This window comes from Lutra lutra, chromosome 9 (assembly GCF_902655055.1).
Source record: "Lutra lutra chromosome 9, mLutLut1.2, whole genome shotgun sequence".
NCBI lineage: Eukaryota > Metazoa > Chordata > Mammalia > Carnivora > Mustelidae > Lutra > Lutra lutra.
Window position 1 is genome coordinate 23,002,989 of NC_062286.1, and position 19,579 is coordinate 23,022,567.

The 19,579-nt window shown below is 37.0% G+C and overlaps 1 protein-coding gene and 3 non-coding genes across 5 annotated transcripts in view; all 4 read left to right on the forward strand.

Annotated features, from left to right (window-relative positions):
- The window catches only part of WDR43 (WD repeat domain 43), a 46,959-nt gene that overhangs the window by 14,729 nt on the left and 12,651 nt on the right, over positions 1-19,579 (forward strand). For both annotated transcript variants that reach the window (XM_047746085.1, XM_047746086.1), the window contains exons 4-11: positions 1,658-1,778; positions 2,539-2,678; positions 7,733-7,835; positions 8,388-8,452; positions 10,432-10,603; positions 12,513-12,599; positions 13,481-13,612; positions 15,171-15,302. In XM_047746085.1, the coding sequence (XP_047602041.1) occupies positions 1,658-1,778; positions 2,539-2,678; positions 7,733-7,835; positions 8,388-8,452; positions 10,432-10,603; positions 12,513-12,599; positions 13,481-13,612; positions 15,171-15,302 (952 nt within the window). The remainder of the gene's footprint in view (positions 1-1,657; positions 1,779-2,538; positions 2,679-7,732; positions 7,836-8,387; positions 8,453-10,431; positions 10,604-12,512; positions 12,600-13,480; positions 13,613-15,170; positions 15,303-19,579) is intronic.
- Positions 2,147-2,231, forward strand: LOC125110182 (small nucleolar RNA SNORD53/SNORD92). Its single transcript, XR_007130504.1, has one exon. It is a non-coding gene; the product is annotated as a small nucleolar RNA SNORD53/SNORD92 (small nucleolar RNA).
- LOC125110180 (small nucleolar RNA SNORD53/SNORD92) lies at positions 13,079-13,158 on the forward strand. The gene has a single exon (XR_007130502.1). It is a non-coding gene; the product is annotated as a small nucleolar RNA SNORD53/SNORD92 (small nucleolar RNA).
- Positions 13,914-13,989, forward strand: LOC125110181 (small nucleolar RNA SNORD53/SNORD92). The gene has a single exon (XR_007130503.1). It is a non-coding gene; the product is annotated as a small nucleolar RNA SNORD53/SNORD92 (small nucleolar RNA).

Genomic DNA, 19,579 nt, shown 5'->3' on the forward strand with positions numbered 1-19,579 from the left:
ATATTTTCTAACTTTCTGAAGATAATTATAGGATTTAAAGTATTTTTCTTTTATTCCTTATATCATCTCCCTCTTGTTTTTTGTTTTTGTTTTTGTGTTTTGATTTTTATTTGATTTTAGCCTCTGTCTTTTGTTTAAGGCATTCTTCGAATGACTGAGGATGGCTGCCTGTCACTATTTGAAAATGAAACATTAAAAAGCTGATTGGGGAAAAAAAAAAGCTGATTGGAAGGCTCGTGTGGGTGGGTGGCTCAGTTGCTGAGCTTCATTTGTAGAGTGATGGGGACGCCTTCAAATGTCAGTATGTGTGGGTTTTTACTTTGGCACCAGTCATATTTCCTAGAGAGGAATCTTTTAATCTAGAGCTTCTCATGCTCTGGTGTGCATGTGAATTACTTGTGCAGATAGAGCTGATTCAGTAGGTCCAGTTGGGGTTTGGGAATTGGAAGCCTAGTAAGTCTCCAGGTGATGCCAGTGTAGGAGGTTACACTGTAAATTGCACAGTTCTTAATGGGGGATAGGAGGGAGCTGTGGCAGTGGTGTTAGTTCTGTCCCGGCCTTTTAGTGCTGACTGGGGAGGTGGATTCAGGGAAGCTTGTCAGGTGGTGATCCTGTCTTTTTTTCTTTTTAATATATATGTTAAGTGAATAGGTGTGGAATAGGGACTATAAAATGTAGAAGCTCTGGGAATTGATGAGAAATTGTCAAAGTGTTAGGAGCTGGAAAGGGTAAGGGAAAAGGTCTACGCTATTGCTGCATCTCCTTGATTACTAGTGAGGTTGAGTGTTTTCATGTTTATTGACAATTTGAATTTCTTGTATGAATTACCTGTTTATATCTTTTGTGTTTTTTTATTTTGAGTTTTTTTTTTAACTTGAGCTAGTTCTTGAATATAGAGCTTATGTGTTCTGAATATTAATCCTTTTCGCAAAGTATATATTTTTGATATTTTCTAGCCTTTTGCTAGAAAGTTTTTTGTTTTTATTTACTGACTTAAAGATTTTATTTATTTGAGATAGAGAACTCAAGGGGGTAGAGCAGGAGCGGGAGAGGGAGAGAGAGAAGCATATTTCCTGCTGATCAGGGAGCCTGATGCGGGGCTTGATACCAGGACCCTGAGATCATGAACTGAGCCAAAGGCAGACACTAAACCAACTGAGCCACGCAGGTGCCCTTAGCCTTTTGCTTTTAAATTTATGACTTACTTTGTGGTACAGAAGTTTTATTTATTTAAATCAGGTTATTTTTGCCATTATGATTTGTGGTTTGTAACTGCTTTGGAAGTCCTTTCCAAGGGATGCAATGGACTTGTGGTGGTCCTGGTACACAGCCGGATAGTTCCCGGGGTATTAAAATCTACCTCATATGTAGAAGATAGATATATGTATACCTCACAGGACACACAACTGCCCATTTTACATTCTTAAAACTCTTACTCTTCCATTTTCTGGAACCTCTTGAGAATCTCTGTTTTATTGGGCAGGCTTTACCTTAGTGCCCACAGTTAGTCACTTGACACAGGCTTTTAAGGAATGCAATGTGGCATAGAACCTTAAGTGATATTTTTAATGCCTGATTTGCTTTTTGCTATACTTTTGCTCTCAGTAAAGTTTTCTCCCTATTCATTGAGACGTTTTTGTTTCTCTTCACGAAACAGCAAATGGAAAGGCGACAATAGCAGTGTCAGCTCCCTGTGTATCAGCCCAGATGGAAAGATGTTGCTTTCAGCTGGTCGAACAATCAAACTGTGGGTTTTGGAGACCAAAGAAATCTACAGAGTGAGTGAATCAAATTAGTTGTAAACCTAACAGTCATCTAGAGTAAGTATGGAGCAGGGCAGTAAGTCTGAACTGTAGCATAATGTTTTAAGAATACAGATTTGTTTTCAGGCATATCAAGTAATAGAATCAGTAGATAAAAGTTAGTTTCCAAACCTGGTTTGTTGGTACTAAATAAGTTAGATGTGTTCATTTCACGTGCATTTGAGTAGAACAAATAAGTAGAATTTGAATTAAAAATCTTTTATTCTGCTGTGTAATGATAATAGTTTTGGTTTCTAGCTTACCTTCAGCATGTAGTACATTTATAGTATTTGACTGCGGAGATGTAGTGTTATGTTTTGAGTGTGCTCAGGGGTGTACTTTTGGTGCTGTGATGATGCCCTAAAATTGTGGTTTCGACTCACTGAGAGTAAAATGAGGACCTACAATTCCTTGGCTGTGTCTGAGCACCCAGGCGCCCCTTTAAATATGGATGGAATTAAGTGGATCTTTAATGCAAAAATGGAAGGAAGAAAGATTGTGGGTAGGACCATAAGAGAAAGACATTGTGATTTTTCAGTATTTTCAGATGGAATTTTTAAAAGTGAGAGAATGTAGCACAAATAGCCTCAGTTGTTCAGAATTAAATTTAGCTGTTACCTTTATCTGGAGTTCTGATTTCGGATATGGATCATACATATTGCTTATGGTCCACATGGACTCTTTAATTTTTTTGCTGCAATGTGCCCTCTCCTAAATGAGATTTAACTTTCTCCAGCACTTCACAGGCCATGCAACACCAGTTTCGACACTCATCTTCACTACTGTCAGACCTCCTAATGAGAGCCAGCCCTTTGATGGAATCACTGGTCTTTATTTCTTGTCTGGAGCAGTACATGACCGGTTACTCAATGTCTGGTATGTAGTCTTTTGGATCTGGGAGGTAGCATTGCCTTGAAAGAATGTGTCAACTTGTATGGTTAATACAAGTGATGAATGTGAGTCTTACTTTATTGTATTTAGTGTTAGATTTACCTTGACTGGTAATGAAGAATTGAGCCTGCCTAAAAAACCGATCTTTATGAGAAAAATTTAGGATCATTATATGATAGAACCTCCTCTTTGCTTGTTTAGAGGTAGAACAGTCTGAATATTTTTGTGACTGGGCAAATTATAAATAACCTTCTTTAAAAAATTTGGGATAATCTCTGATTTTGTTGAAGAAGATAGGACTTCTGGGTTAGCAGTAATGTCTACTTACTGATGTTTTACTGAGGACATTTAATTCCTTGGCTTTGTATGAAAATCCCCAGTTCGCGCCCCCTCCCCCTTTTTTTTTTGCTTTTTGCAATGGTTGCTGTTCCTGATTTTCCTTGGAACTCCCTTTTTTAAAAAAAAATTTTTTTTTTTTTGAGATTTTAAGCAGTTGACAACCAATGTGGGGCTTGAATTTACAACCCCAAAATCAAGAGTCATGTGCTCTATTGACTGAGTCAGCCAGGCACCCTTGGCACTACTTATTTATTTACTTACTTATTTGAATTCAGTTAGCCAACTTATAGTACTTTGTTTTTGATAAGATTTATTAGTTGTGTAATAATACCCAATACTCATTACATCACATGCCCTCCTTAGTGCCCCTCACCCAGTTGCCCCATACCCCTCACACCTCCCTTTCCACAACCTTTTGTTTCCTGGAATTAAGTGTCTCTCATGGTTTGTCTCCCTCTCTGATTTCTTCCCATTTAGTTTTCCCTCCCTTCCCCTGTTGTCCTCTGCTCTGTTCCTTATATTCCACCTATGAGTGAAACCTGACACTACTTTTTTTTTTTTAAAAGATTTTATTTATTTATTTGACAGAGAGAGATCACAGGTAGGCAGAGAGGCAGGCAGAGAAAGAGGAGAGAGGAGGAAGCAGGCTCCCTGCTAAGCAGAGAGCCCGATGCGGGGCTCGATCCCAGGACCCTGGGATCATGACCTGAGCCGAAGGCAGAGGCTTTAATCCACTGAGCCACCCAGGCGCCCCTGACACTACTTTTAAAAGTAAAAATTAACTTAGTATTAAACAGCTATCAGAAAGTTTTTAATTTTAAGAAAAATAAGAGTTTTCTTAGATTTTATGAGATCTGATGGTAAAGGTTTTTTTTTTTTTTTTAATAATGGAGATTTAAACAACATGCAGTTTCTCATCTTAGTAATCATTTGAGGATGTTCTTGACCATATAAAGTTATTATGAATTTGCACCAAATTATATTCAAATAGAAGTGGGCCTCATCAGATACATAATCCTGACATAGTTGGGTGGGGACAGGTTCATGAGGCCCAGTGTGGACCTCTGTTCACCTTCGAATTATCATCTGAGCCGTAGTTCCTAATTACGCCTCTGATAATCACATTGTGTTGGTTTTCTGTCCTGGGTTTGGATTTTGAGATGTGCCTATTGGGATAATTCCTTTTAGTTCTATGTATTAGTAAAGCCAGAAAGTTAAAATACACCACCATTGCCTCCTGATATTACTCAGGTGTTTCAGTCTTTTATTCTTTTAAATTTTATTTTTCATTTATTAGAGTGCGTATGTACATGCACACAAGTCAGGGGTGGACAGAGGGAGAGGGAGAAGCAAACTCCCTGCTGAGCAAGGGAGCCCATTGTGGGGCTCAGTCCCCAGACCCTGGCAAGAATGTTTTAATATCTATTTTCTTAGTAACTTTGAAGTATATAATACAGTATTGTTAACTATAATCGCCATGTTGTACATTAGATCTCCAGACCTTACTCATTTTATAATTGAAAGTTTGTACCATGAAAGGTTTGTACATGAAAGGCTGTACCAACAGCCTCTCTCCATTTCTCTTGTTCTGCAGGACCTGGGGTCCACCATTCTCCTGTTTCTAGGGGTTATGAATAAATAGCACATATTCAAAGTATACAATCTGATGAAGTTTAACATATGTATATATTCATAAATTGTTATCACAATTGACAGTGACCAGGTGCATTGCTCCTAAGAGTTTCTTCATATCCCTTTACAATCCTCATCCCCACTCTGGTCACCAGGCTTACTGACATGTTTGGGACATTACAAATAAATGGACATTTGTGTAGAAATCTTTGTATAGACATAGGATTCGCTTTTCTTGGGTAAATAAATACATAGGAGTGCAGTGGGGGGGGATCATATGATAGGTGTATATTTAACTTTTTAAGAAATTGCCAAATTTGGGTGCCCGGCTGTCTCTGTCAGAGCACATGACTCTTGATTTTAGGGTTGTGACTTCAAGCCCCACTTTGAGCATAGGGCCTATGAAAAAAGAAATTGTCAAGGTTTTTCAAAGTGATAATACCATTTTATATTCTAACTAGCTGTGTTTAAGAGTGTGAATTCATACTCTCACCAATACTTGATGTACTCATTTAATTTTAGCCATTTTAATAGGTGTGTACCCTAGTGTGGTTTTAATTTGTATTTCCCTAATGACCACTGATGTTGAGAATCTTTATGTGCCTATTTGCTGTCTGGATATGTTTTTTGATGAAGTGTCTATTCAAATATTTTGGTCTGTTATTGGGTTTATTTTCTTACTGAGTTTTGAGAATTGTGTGTATATTCTGAATATAAACCCATTAATCAGGTATGCACTTTGCAAATATTTTCTCCTAGTATATAGCGTATCTTTTTGAAGAGAAGAAGTTTTTTAATTTTGATGAAGTCCAGATCATGTTTAGAGATCTTTGCTTAATCCAAGGTCACAAAGGTTTTCTCTTGAAAGTTTTAGTTTTAAGCCCTAAATTTGATTTTGTGGTCTGTTTTATTTTCTGTAGATGGTGTAAGGATGCATGGCTCTTTTTTTTTTTTTTTGAAGTTTTATCTAAATTCCAGTGTGTATGTAGTTAACATGCAGTGTAATACTAATCTGGTGTACAATATTCTGACTCAACACTTCCATATGGCACCTGGTGCTCATCACAAGTGTACTCCTTTTTTTTTTTTTTTTTTTCCTGAGAGAGAGCAGTGTGTGGCAGGGGGTGGGTGCAGGGCAGAGAGAGAATCTTAAGCAGGCTCCACCCATGTCATTGCAAATGGCAAGATTTCATTCTTTTTTATGGCTGAGTAATACTCCGTATTGAATGTAGTGTGTGTGTGTGTATCACATCTTTGTCCATTGATCAATCGATGGACCTTTGGGCTGTTTGCATAATTTGGCTACTGTAGATACTTGTTATTATAACAACATCAGGGTGCATGTATCCCTTTGAATTCATATTTTTGTATTCTTTGGGTAAATACCTTGTAGTGCGATTGCTGGGATCACTTTTTGAGGAACCTGCATGCTGTTTTCCAGTATGGCTGCACAAATTTGCATTCCCAAGGAATGAAAGGAAATGTGTGTTTTGGTATTGAAACTATCCAGTGGTCCAGTGCCATTTTTTGAAAAGACTATTTACAGTGAACTGGTTTTGCATATATACATGGGTATTCACATACAGTCCTCATTATTTGCAGTAGTTATGTTGTATAAAATCCTCATGAGCACTGAGTTGGTGATACTGAACTATTTATTCATCTGGGAAATACAGGGTTAGGTTTCTGCAAGCGTCGGTCACATCTTTGTCATCTAATCAATACGTAACTTTGTTTTATGTGTTTCTGTTTAAAAATACTTCATTTTATACACACACACAAACATACAAAACTTGCTGTGTTATAACTATGTACACATACTATAATATACATATACACAACACAATAATTTTATATGTATATATATATATATATATATATATATATCTATAGTTCATTAATTCATGTCAGAACAGAGTTTACCTAGCTGTTTTCCATAAGGAATATCAGCTTTTTCTCTTAAGTACGCTAGATAGCACTTCAGCACTATACTTGGGGGATATTTTAAACAGTGAAATCAACAAAAAAATAAAAGCAAAAAAACTGGCACTAGAAAGAATCTTTTAAGTATTCTAAGTAATACTTATAATACTACTATATAGTATGAGAGCTGAAATAAGAGCATATAGCCTTGTTTAACATTGTTGGCAACTCTTAATTTCACTGCTCTGAACATACTTGTTAAAGACCTTGGAAGTTCCACAAATACTGCTTTGGGGGTGTACAAATAAATTTCAGCAAGTAGACAAATTCTCAAACAAGGAATCAACAAATAATGAGGATCATTTGGGTAAATGTATTTGTGGGTCTATTTCTGGACTCTTTTCTTCGTGTGCTATGATATAAATTCTCCTCAGATTAATCTATAGATTCAGTGTGAACAGTCAAAATCTTCGAAGACTCTTGTAGGCATTGACAGTCTAATTTTAAAATTCAGATGGAAATGCAGAGAACCTAGAGGAACCAAAACAACATTGAAAAAGCAGAAAAAAGCTGGAGGGCTCACATTGCCTGATTTCCTGACTTAACAAGCTACAATAAACAATATAGTATGGTATTGGCATCAAGGTAGGCAAATAGAGGGACGCCTGGGCGGCTCAGTTGTTAAGCAGCTGCCTTCGGCTCAGGTCAAGATCCCAGCATCCTCGGATCGAGTCCCACATCGGGCTCCTTGCTCGGCAGGGAACCTGCTTCTCCCTCTGCCTCTGCCTGCCATTCTGTCTGCCTGTGCTCGCTCTCTCTCCCTCTCTCTCTGACAAATAAATAAATAAAATCTTAAAAAAAAAAAAGATAGGCAAATAGATTAATGAAAAAGAATAGAGAACATTACTCATTGTTTAAATCTGCATAAATGCATTAGTGCTTTTTCTTTTCCCTACAGCCGTGTTAAATGGCAGTGACACAGATGGGTCACTAAGTTTGATCTGTAGTCCCCTTACTTGGCTTTCAAGATGCAAAAGCTGTGGTGAATCTAATGCTGTGACTCCCCATAGGCGCTCATCTTTTTTTTTTTTTTTTTTTTTTTTTTTTTAATTTCTTTTTATCTAATCATTGGTTTTGTTATCTAGGCAGGTCCGGTCAGAAAACAAAGAAAAGAATGCAGTGATGTCTTTTACAGTTACAGACGAACCTGTCTATATTGATCTGACTTTGTCAGAAAATAAGGAAGAGGTAAATGGCTTGATTTTTGAGAATTTGTTTTTTGGATTTCACAAATTGTATTATTATAAAATTAGTGTTTTGATGATTTAATGATTTGGGAAAGAAGGGGACATGAGGGAGGGAGAAGAAAATATAACAAAAATCTTAGACTGTCCAGAGTGAGCGTTCAATCGTCAGGGTGCACTTGTGAGGGGAGGGGTCAGCGTGCAGAGGCATTTTCAGCGATCCTGACTGCTCTGCTGTGCAGGACCTGCCAAGTCCCTTTTGTCAGTCTCCGCACTTGGTAGTAGTGACTTTGCTCCTCTGACTTGCAGGCTATTCTCTTCTTCCCCTAAACTTTTATTTCTAAGCTTTACAACAACAACTCCAGTTGTCATTTTGATGACAGTCTGATTTTTAAATGCAGGAGTTGTGCAACCTTGGTGTTCTAACTTTCTCTATGGTTATTTAAAGGAGGGGGGAAGAATAGTTGAAGTTTGGTAAGTTACTAAAACAGTTATCCGTTCGAGTAGGTTGAAGTATATTAACCCATTAGAGTAATCAGTTAAATTTTTCTTTTAGCCTGTCAAGTTAGCTGTTGTTTGCAGAGATGGTCAAGTTCATCTTTTTGAACACATACTAAATGGGTAAGAAATTTCTCAAGTCAAGTTTATTTTCTTTTTCTAATTTGTTACTCCTTTTTATTCCCACCTCAATATTTTTTGCATTATATTCCTTTTCAGTTAGATTATTTTGAAAGCATTATTCTTTATCCGTATGAGTACATACATTCCCAGTAAGAACTCGAATTTTTGGAGTCATGGACCATTTCTTCATGTTTGTGGTTAGTAAAGTAGTTTTACAATACATGCTTTCGTAAATGTTGGCCATTCTAATAATACATTTTAAAAAGAAAGTGGTTCATTTGGAAAACTTAGCTTGTGATCTTGGTAAGACCTTAGTTTCTAACTTTGGTAATACATATGTGGATCAGTGAAGCACGGTAATGCTAGTATTTTGGTGAATAGAAGGGAATGTTGCTGCTGGGATGTGTAGTAGTCATAGACCAGGGCTCAGTAAATTTTGATCTGTGGGTGAAATCAGTCTGACCATATGTGGCCCCCCAAAATTAAAATATCTGCTCTCTATAGAAAGTTTTCCAATCTTTGCTTTACTCTATAAACATGATCTAAGACTCAGTCATGTAAATTTTAAAATGGTTTCAACTTTTTGTGAAGTTGGTATCCTTCCTTTTACAATCCTAGTGTAGCAATTTATTTAAATATAAAATAGTTACGAAAACATAAAACATTATTTTAAAACATTTGGTTGTATAGGCAGTTGATTATAAAGCCTAATTCTCCCTCCATTGAATTATGCTCAGTAGAGGTTACTGTGAACAGTTTGTGTGTAACACTTGAGGCATTTAATTACATAGTTACGTGTATGTGGAATATATACTTGGGCCCAGAAGTAGTGGGCTGCAGTGAGGACTTGGACCCCTCTCCTTGGGCAATAGTAGTAAGCCGTTGCTTTTATGCAGAAGATTGATGAGGTTTAACCTAAGTGTTAAGACATTAGGGTTTAAGTCTTCCTGTCTGATGTGTTGAGAATAGACTACAGAGGGATCAAAGGCCAAAGCAGAGGCCAGAAGTCCTGGATAGAGATGATTGTGGGGTCCGCTTAATTAAGGGGAGTGAGTTGGAAAGATAGGGGTAGTGCGGTGTACGTAATGGTGATAAGATGTGTATGGTGTGAGTGGCCATGGTTGTTGGAGGTGGGAAGGGTTCGGAACTGGGAGGAAGGTATGTCAGAAAGATAATCAACCTGTGTGGTGGATATGGAGACCACTTAAAATGTTGGACGGAATGACAGTGGAGCCACTAGAATCTCTAAGAAATAAGGGGGGGAGTGACCCAGAAATCACTGGGTGACAGCAGGAGAGGGGGATAGCTGGTATCTGGTGACAACACTTTCCAAGGTTATAGAGGTGAAAGAGGGAGACTGCTTGTCTTAAAATATTCGTGAAGAACAAGGAACACACTTAAATCATGTCCAAGGTTTCTGACACAAAGAGTATGGAGGGAAAACAGCTGCAACTTGGGAGATTTGCCCTGATGAGATAGCGTAGAGCGAGAAGGTGAAGAAAACCCTTAGAGAAGAAATTGAGGATGAGATTCTGTTGATTACACTTTGCTGATAATTTTGCTCCCCGAACTGTATTGCAGAGATCATAGAGAGGCTTCTGGGGGTTGGAAACAATTGGGGATGCTCCCCGAACTGTATTGCAGAGATCATAGAGAGGCTTCTGGGGGTTGGAAACAATTGGGGATGGGGCTGATTGGAACACATGTAGAGAGTCATCTAGGGTTCAAGCTCAAGGCAGCAAGAGAGCACTTGGAGCTTGGGCCCCTTTTGGGGCTTGACAGTGGGATAGAAGGTTATGTGGTCTCCAGGCAGATATGATAGTGAGGTCTTGACAGCAACACTGCTGCTGTGGTGACCCTGGTCACGGTTATAGTGTGGAGGCCACAGGAAGGTTACATTTCCTGACTTGATGCCAACTTCAAAGCATTCTTGTGAGGTGTTACTTCAAATTTTCTAATTAATTTTTTTTCACTTGTAGATACTGCAAAAAGCCTTTGACTTCAAACTGCACAATTCAGATAGCAACACCTGGGAAAGGCAAGAAATCAACACCAAAACCCATCCCTATTCTAGCAGCTGGTTTTTGCTCAGACAAAATGTCACTGTTGCTCGTATATGGCAATTGGTTTCAGCCCGTCATTGAGCGAGTGGTACGTAAATGCTACTCTGGCGCAGAGCAATGCAGCATCGGCAAGGCCATGGGAAAAAAATGATTTCAAAACGATTCATTGGTCTGCTTATTGGAATCCTTAAAAAGAAGTCCTGTATTTTCCCTTAACTGAAGGACCTTCCATTGAGTGGTTTATTTTAGTTTGTGAGAGCTATGTATTTAATTTTACTTAGCCCAGCCTATCCAAAATATTTTAATCCTGAGTCAGTATGAAAAATTATTTGAGATATTTTATTTCTCTCCTTTATTTGGTATTATGTCTTTGATACTGGGTGTATATTTTCACTAACAAGCACATTTCAGTTTGGAATAGCCTCATTTCAAGTGCTCAGTAGCTCCACGTCCCTAGTGGCAAATACTCTGATCAGCATAGGTATGAGTGGATTTTGCCCAGTTACCCAAAAGCTAAATCTTAATGAAAGAGCCCTTAGTAACAGTACTCATTGAATTTTCTCTGTGGAAATGTAATGGGTCATTTTAGTCACTTAACTTTTTGATTACAGAAATTTTCTTTGAAGACTTCCAGTGAGTTTGAGCATGTCCAATAGATGATTTCTTCAGCTTGTGTTTGTACTGCTTTTACTCAGTAAGGCCCTCTGGGAGATGATGAGTGGAATAGTACATGCCCAAGCAAACTCCTGTTGAGTTTAATTTAAACTCGCATTTAATTAAAACTTAAATTTAAGCTCTTGTTGAGTTTAACTGTTTGCATTTAGGAAATTTAACACATGGTTATGGTTTAATTAAAAAAAAGAGACAGGCTTGTTAAGCTGTACACCTAAGTCCTTTTGCCATATGTGGATTCCCTAAGCCTCCTCTGCCCATAAAGCCATTGTTTTCTGCTTGTTTTGTGTCCTTCCGGATATGGATTTGTTATATGGTTACAGAGAATTACATATAACCTTAAAGCCTCAGGGGTATGGGTATCATGTACTTTGCTGTGTCTGATTGTCCCCCGTTCAGTACCACATCAGGATGTAGAGGTCCACCCTAGAGCATTTTTCTTCTTTAGCAGTGCTGTGTTTGACCTGCTTGTGAAAAGTATAGCAGTAGGAAGTTTTAGGGTAGGGCCATTCTTTTTTAGCCTAGACTGCCTTTTTTTTTTTTTTTTTAAAGATTTTACTTATTTATTTGACAGAGATCAAAAGCAGGCAGAGAAGCAGGCAGAGAGAGGGGGTAAAGTAGGCTCCCTGCTGAGCAGAGAGCCCTATGCGGGGCTCGATCCTAGGACCCTGAGATCATGACCCGAGCTGAAGGCAGAGGCTTTAACCCACTGAGCACCCAGGCACTACAGGCATCCTGTAGCCTAGACTGTTCTTTACAAGGGTGACAGATGGGAATGTTTTCTTTAAAATCTGTTACCTTTTTTTTTTTTAAAGACTTTATTTATTTATTTATTTATTTGACAGAGTGAGAGAGAGCACAGGAGGCAGAGCAGCAGAGTGAGAGGGAGAAGCAGGCTCCCCACTGAGCAGGGAGCCCAGTGTGGGGCTCGATCCCAGGACCCCGGGGTTAATGACTTAAGCCAAAGGCAGTCACTCAACCAACTGAGCCACCAGGCACCCCTAAAATGTGTCACATTTTAAAAGACTGTTGATCTTTTTAAAGCTATACATGTGAAAAATTTGAGCAGCTCATAACTGAAGAAAGTACACATTATGCTTAATATCTTCAGAGTTTTTCCACTTTTCTCTGCTGCCATCAGCAGTCTGAATGGTGGTCAGACTGAGTGGCTCAGTTTTGGGGAAACCTTTCTGCACTTTTTTGTATTTTTATAAAAATGCATGAGTAGGAATTTGCTTTTCATGTTACTCCCAGTTGCTTTGTTTGACATTCCTTTTTTTTTTCCTCCCTTGTTACCCCCCCCCCCTTTGAAATTATATTCCCAGGCTTTAAATTCCAAAGAATCTCATATGTGTTTAGTAAGAGATATTTCAAACTGCTGGGCCCCCAAAGTAGAAACAGCTGTAACAAAGGTGAGTGCATTTCATATTAGAAGTTGAGAAAAGAGAGATTTGGGTAAATTGAATTATAATATAACATTATGTTTAGACTGTTTAATATCCTCTTTATAATCTTGACAAATTGGTGGGAATCATTTTCAGGTAACGAGATTATAAAATCACTTTGTTTCTGTGCTCTTGATATATTGAATACATGAATGAATAGACAATGAGTAGAAGTTTAAGGCCTTGGAGTTAGCCCCTCCCCCCATGTATGATCATTAAATAAATATCACCTTTATCGATAAATTATTTTACTGATGTCACTATTTAAAGGAGCATAGCTTTGAGAGGAATCTTATATTTAAGGGTGGAATAAAGCCTAGAATTAGTGGTCTGAAATTGAATACTGTATAAGATTATTATCTTGATACTTTATTTTGAATGTAACATGGTATCTACATGTAGATATCATATGTTCGGCAGTTTAATGAGAAAAGGAAAGCCAAGACATGCCATGATGACATCCATATATGGTTTCGCTTCTGGCTGAATTCCAGAGATGACACCTTTCTCTTGGCTGTCTGAGCATTTCTGGCCCAGCTGGATTCCTGGAGGTGGTCATAAAACATACAACTTCACTCTAACATTTTTAAGTAATCTGTAATCTGTAAATGTTCCTGGTTTTTACTCTTACTTGGTATTGAAAACTTTAAAATTATGAACTTTCAGATTATAATTTAAAAACTTACTTGCCAACATTCAGTTAAAATTTATCTTTAATTCATAACATACTAAGTTATATTAGATTTTTCCAGTAGAAAAACCTTTTAGCTGCTGTTTTCTCGTTGGGGCTCAATTTTGCCAGGACCAAGACATTTTTTTGTCACACCCCCGCTGTTCGTGTTCAACAGGTGAGAACACCAGTGGTGAATTCTGAAGCAAAAGTTCTGGTGCCAGGGGTACCTGGTCATCATGCAGCTATCAAGCCTGCTCCTCCACAAATTGAGGAAGTAGAGAGCAAGAGGAAATTGGGGGAGAATGAGGTAATGCAATCACTTTTACAGTTTTTGAGTTTGAAATTTAAGATGACTTGTGAGACCCTAGCACATATATTGGATAGAGCCAAACTTGGAACTTAAGGAACTCACTGAGATTGCTGCTGTTATCCTCTTTCTCATCCCCAGCGGCATAGGTTCTGAAATTCCAGATTGTAGTCTGTGAGACGTTTACTTGGTCGCTTCTAAGGCTAAGGGAGAAGACAGATTGGCACTAACTACAGAGGGTGCTGTTTGGCCATTGTCAGTGGTCAGCTGGACCACATAATTGAATACAAGAAGCCAGGACTTGCTGTGATGATTTCCATTGGGTTTCGCATGTCGCTGACTATCAGTGATGCCTCTTCTCTTGGCTGTCTGAGCAATCCTGGCTAGTTTAGTGATAGTTGGTCTTTAGAAGTGGTCATTATAACCTCTTAAAGTGCATATAAATTTCATTTTTTCTCAACTCCCTAAACCTTCCTTCCTGTGGTTACTGTACTTGTCTCTGTAGCCCTTCATGTGTGTCACCCTAAATGATCTAGAGCTTTAACTGTTCTATCTTTAGAGAAAGAGTGTTCTATTTCTTTATGCGATTTTAAATGTCTTTATTGGCTGGGGGGTTGGGGCTGAATAGGTATTCATAAAAATTATTTCTCAATAGCATGGTACCTGTATTTAAAAATAATGTGCCAACTTTTTTTAGCTTGGCCTAGATCCAATTCTTTAATTTCCTCCTGCCTTTTTTGATAAGATAACCCAAATAGGAAGCTTTGGCAAAGCCTATCTATTTGGTTTGGTAGTTGTAGAACATTTGTATTTTAATCTAAGAGGCTGGCAGAACATGGTTATTTTGTTTTAATAAGAGATCAGTTCTCTATATTTGAAGGTTTTTTTTTTTTTTTTTAAGATTTTAATTATTAAAGAGCCCACACATGCATGTGCGCATGGGGTGGCAGAGAAGGGGTAGAGGGAAGGGAGAAGGAGTCTTAAGCAGACTGCACTGACTGCAGAATCTGATGCTGGGCTCAGTCTCACGACCCTGAGATCAGCACCTGAGCTGAAACCAAATGTCAGATGCTTAAGTGACTTCGCCACCCTGGCACCCCTACAATTGAGTTTTTGTGTAGCAAATTGAATCATGTTTATTTATACTTAAATTTTAGGTATTTATGAAGGAAACTTAGTTGTAGTAGAGCATCTTCTAGAAAATAAACCACCATTTGGAACTGACTAATAAAACAACATAGTTGTCTTTATTTTTAATTTCCTTTTGATAATACTTGTTTCCTTTTTGCAGATCTGACGCTGATGACAAAGCTTCTTCCATAATAGGTCTTTTCTTGTGTTTTAGTAATAGATGCCAGGTGCTTGCCTTATTTGAATCTTATATAGCTATGTTTATGAATTATGTTTTTAAATCATGGTTTCTTGGGCAGTTGTTTTTTTCACTAGAATCTAGAAACGGATTGGGAATCACCGATCTGGGAACTACCCAGTTACCCCTTGACTAAACAACTTTAGGCCTTGTCTGGTTTAACATTAATAGATCGTTTCTGTTTCGCAGATTAGCATTGAAGAGCGCTTGGGAGCACTGGATATAGATACAAAGAAAGAAAAGGATGACCTTCCACAGACAAATAGCTTTCCAGTTCTTCTCACACAGGGTTTAGAAAGTAATGATTTCGAAATGCTAAATGTAAGTATTCTGGCAGTTTTGAAAATGAATTAACACAGTTAATTTTTCTTAGAAAGTGACATAGCATACTCAGAGTGATAGTCACGTGATGTAGCTGTTTTGAATTTAATATTTTGTGAGTCTAGTCAAACATTTATCACTTGGTGGCACTATACAGACAGTCACCAACCTACAAAGGCATTGTATTAAATTATTTTGAACCTGGAATGCATTTTCTCATAGAAATACTGTTATGAATTGTTATTAGGTTTTAGGCTTTAGTTCACAAAAGCCTTTATAAACATAGTGTAGCTGAACTATAATACTCAGCATTCTAGATCACAATTTATATTTTTTTCTGTAGGAAAATGCGTTCCTGAGTTTTTACTCTGGATTCCAGAAACTTATGTCCCCCTGGCCGTGAGAGGGGGCGGTGAGGTGGAACCTTGGCAATGGGTAGGAGGTTTGGGGGAAAAATTCAAGAGGGTTGGGGGTTATGTTGTGAAGTATTTAGAGGTTAAAAATACTAGAAATTTGTATAAAGGAGGCGTTTATTATTTCTGTGTTTGTAAGTTGGTGACTGCTTGTATGAAGTTACTTAATTAGTCCTCTTAGACTCCAGAATTTAATAGTGGTCTGTAGAAAAAAAATAAGTGTAAAAATTAGATTTAAGCATTTCCTGATTAGATTAAAACAGTTTACATTTTCTTAAGTGCATTTATTCTCAGTGATTCAGTGATATTATGGTGCCACTTAGTATTGATGTGACTTTATTCATACGTTACTTTATTCAGGTAACCTATGAATAGTGTCTTTCTGATTTATATTTTGATCTAAATGGAATATCATTTGTGTCTAAGGTGATTTTTTCAAAATGAGAGGGGAAATCAGTACATTCTAAAATTACTTTTAAAATTACTTGTAGTTTGTGAGTGTATGTAATTTGGAAAGTGGTTTTTGGTTAACATGGCATAGAAACCTAGGTGAAAAATAAGCTATGGAAAATAATGGACAATGTTTTTAAAATGTAATATGACTTATCTGCCATTATCTCCTTAACTGTCCTTTGAAACCTTTCTCAGTAGTACAACTAAATTAGCTACCAATTTTTTTTTTTAAAGAATCATTTCAAAACATTTAAAAATTACTAGAGTGGACCCCCATGAACTCATCACTCAGTTTCAGAAATTATCAACACTAGCCATATCTTTCTGTCCTTGTGTCATTTATCTGCCCACAGGCTTCCTCAGGTTATAATGAAGCATAGGGACACTCATTTTATCCATAAATACATCTCTGTTTAACTCTCACATTAACAACCCCTTCTGAAAACAACCGCAATCCATTATCACACCTAAAAATAAACAGTAATTCCTCAGAATCATCAAATACCCAGTTAGTGTGTTTACATTTCCCTGATTGTCTCATAAACTTAAGTTTTTATGTTTGCTTTCTTCAAAACATAATCTCCATGAAGTCCACACAGTATGGGAGAGAGAGGTCTCTTCTGCCTCTTGTAGTTAATTTTTTGGAGAAGCTAATTTATTTGCCCTATAGAGATTCTCACATTCTGGATTTTGCTTCCCACAAAACTCCATTTTGTTGGGTCATTTAATTTAATCTGATAAATGGTATCATTTAACATGTTCCTCTGATATATTTCTTATACACTGGTAGTTGGCTCTAGAAGCTTGTAGAGATTCAAGTTGAAATCTTTTCGCACTTCAAAGGTGACCGTGTGTCATCAGGTGTCATAGAGTTGTTGGAAGAAAAATGAAATGATCTTTATGGAAGCACTTCTTAAATTGTAAAGTATTCTACACATAAGATTTTTTCATTATTAAGGATCTTTAGGTGATATATTGTTTTATTTCAGTAGAAGTAATTGGAAACTAGAATCCTGGAAAAAACCTGTAAAAGTTATAGTGAAGGGTTTCAAATAATCCTATAAAAAAATAAGTGTGGAGATTTTCCCATAGTATTTTACCTAGGAGATGATGCACTCATATTCTGTACATCTCTCTTAAAAAAAGAGAGAGAGGGACAGGTTAAAAAAAATACATATTTTTTTCCTCCTAAAAACAGTCTTCCCCATTCCCAAAAATTACCTTATGGGGATACATGAAATTTAGTAGGAGGACAACAAGAATGAAGGACGTGAGCAGTGGCAGAGATACACCATACTACTAGAAGTGAGGATAAGAATCCCTACATAGAAACTTGACATTAAATTTGTGGTGTTAAGAAGGTGGAAATTTGACTCAAAGAAAATGTCTATAGCTTATGAGAAGAAGGGAAGAGAGGCCTAGTCATTTATGTAATTTATGGCATCTACAGAAGAGAAATACTTTAAGATTTTAAAAAATTTATTTAAAGAATTTCTGTGCCATTTATAGTAGTACCAAAAAGTTAGGGTAAATCTATAAAAGATGCCTCTCCCTCTACATTGATAATTACAAAAAATTATAAGAAATTAACAAAGATTGAGTATATAGTGATGTAGACCACCTTTATGTGTTGAAAGATTCAGTACTGCTAAAATGAAGAATTCTCCCCTTATTTATCTGTATATTCAGCACATTCCCAATTAAATTTCAGTAGCATCTCCAAGTTAAATTGGAGGGTTTAGCCTACTTGATTTCAAGGTAAAGTTTTAGTAATCAAAGTAGTTTGATATTAGTGAGGAAAAAAATACAGATTAAGGAACCAAAATCGAGAGTCCAGAAATAGGCCACTCACAATTGGTCTTTAGTAAAAGTACTTAATTGAGTTAATGGAGAAAGTAAAATCTTATTACCAACAGTTAGTTGTGAACTAACCACATATCCATTTGGAAGAAAATGCATCTCAGCCCTTCACAAAAGTTGACCAAAAATAGATAAATGTAAAACCCAAACCTACAAAACTTCTAGAAGAAAACAGGATAAAATCTATGCAAACGCTAGCGGATGAAGTCTTCTTAGATGGCATCACAAAAAGTATTAAACACTATAGGAAAAAAAGTGGTCATTTGGACTTAATGAAAGTTGAAATCTTTTGCTCTTGAAATGATAGTGTTTGTGATTTCTGAGTGATTTCCTGCAGTGTTGGTTCCTCCTTGCAGGTGGGGAGGTGAAAACCACCATCCCAGGAATTCTCAATAAATTTCTGTCACTTAAAAAAAAAAAAGATAAAAGAAACAACACTGTTAAGAGAGTGGAAAGGCAAGCTGCAGGCTGGGAGAATATTTTTTAATTTCTACATCAGACAAAGGATTCATATCCAGAAGATACAAAAAACTTTTAAGAATGAGACTCAAATAAAAAGCAGTTGGTAAAGGTGTGAACAGATACTTCATAATAGAATTCAAATGGCCAATAAGTGCATGTAAAGGTATTATACATCATTGATCATCACAAATGCAAATTAAAATGACAGTGAGCTAACACTATATTCCCAGTATGGATTGATTAAAATTTAAAAGACTATTCCATCTGTTGGTGAGACTGTGGTGCAACTGGAACCTCCTATCTTGTTGGTTGAGAAAATAAAATGGTACAGCTAGTTTGGGAAACAATTTGGCAGTTTCTTTAAAGTTAAGGATTCATCTGCTTTAAGACGCAGCCTTTTTCCTGCTACGTATTTACCTGGGAGAATCAGAAACATATTCATATAAAGACTGGTACATGAATGGTCATAGCAACTTTATTTTTTTAATAGCCAGAACCTGGAGAGCACCCATGTGACCCTCCTCTTATGAACGGATAAACAAATTCTTTATCTGGCAGTGTAAGGAATGTATTATTGATACATCAACAACATGGATGAATCTCACACTTAACGCTGTGAGAAAGAAGCTAGACGAAGAGTGCGTGCCCTCTGCGATTCTGCTTATGTACAGCACTAGGACTTGCAGACCAATATGTAGTTCAGTGGTTGCCTGAGGGCGGGGTGGAGGGACCCAAGGAGACTTGAGGGTGATGGAATGTTTATTACAGTGTTTCATGGACAAATGTTTATGTCAGACTGATTAAATAGTGTACTTCAAGCATGTACAGTTTATTATGCTTTGTTTATAGTGTAGACTTGTAAAAAAAAAAAAAACCAAACCTTTAGTATCTTCTTGCTAGTTACAACTGTGGTTTATATGGTTGTTCTTTAAATATATTTTCAGTGGAAGTTAATGTTAACTTCTGTATCCATTAACACTTCACTTTGTTTTGGGATAACTTATTTTTACTTGTTTATTTTAAATTTGAAAATTATCATAGAGGCTGTTGTTAGTTGGCATGAGAATTTCTTGAGAGGTTGTTAAAAAC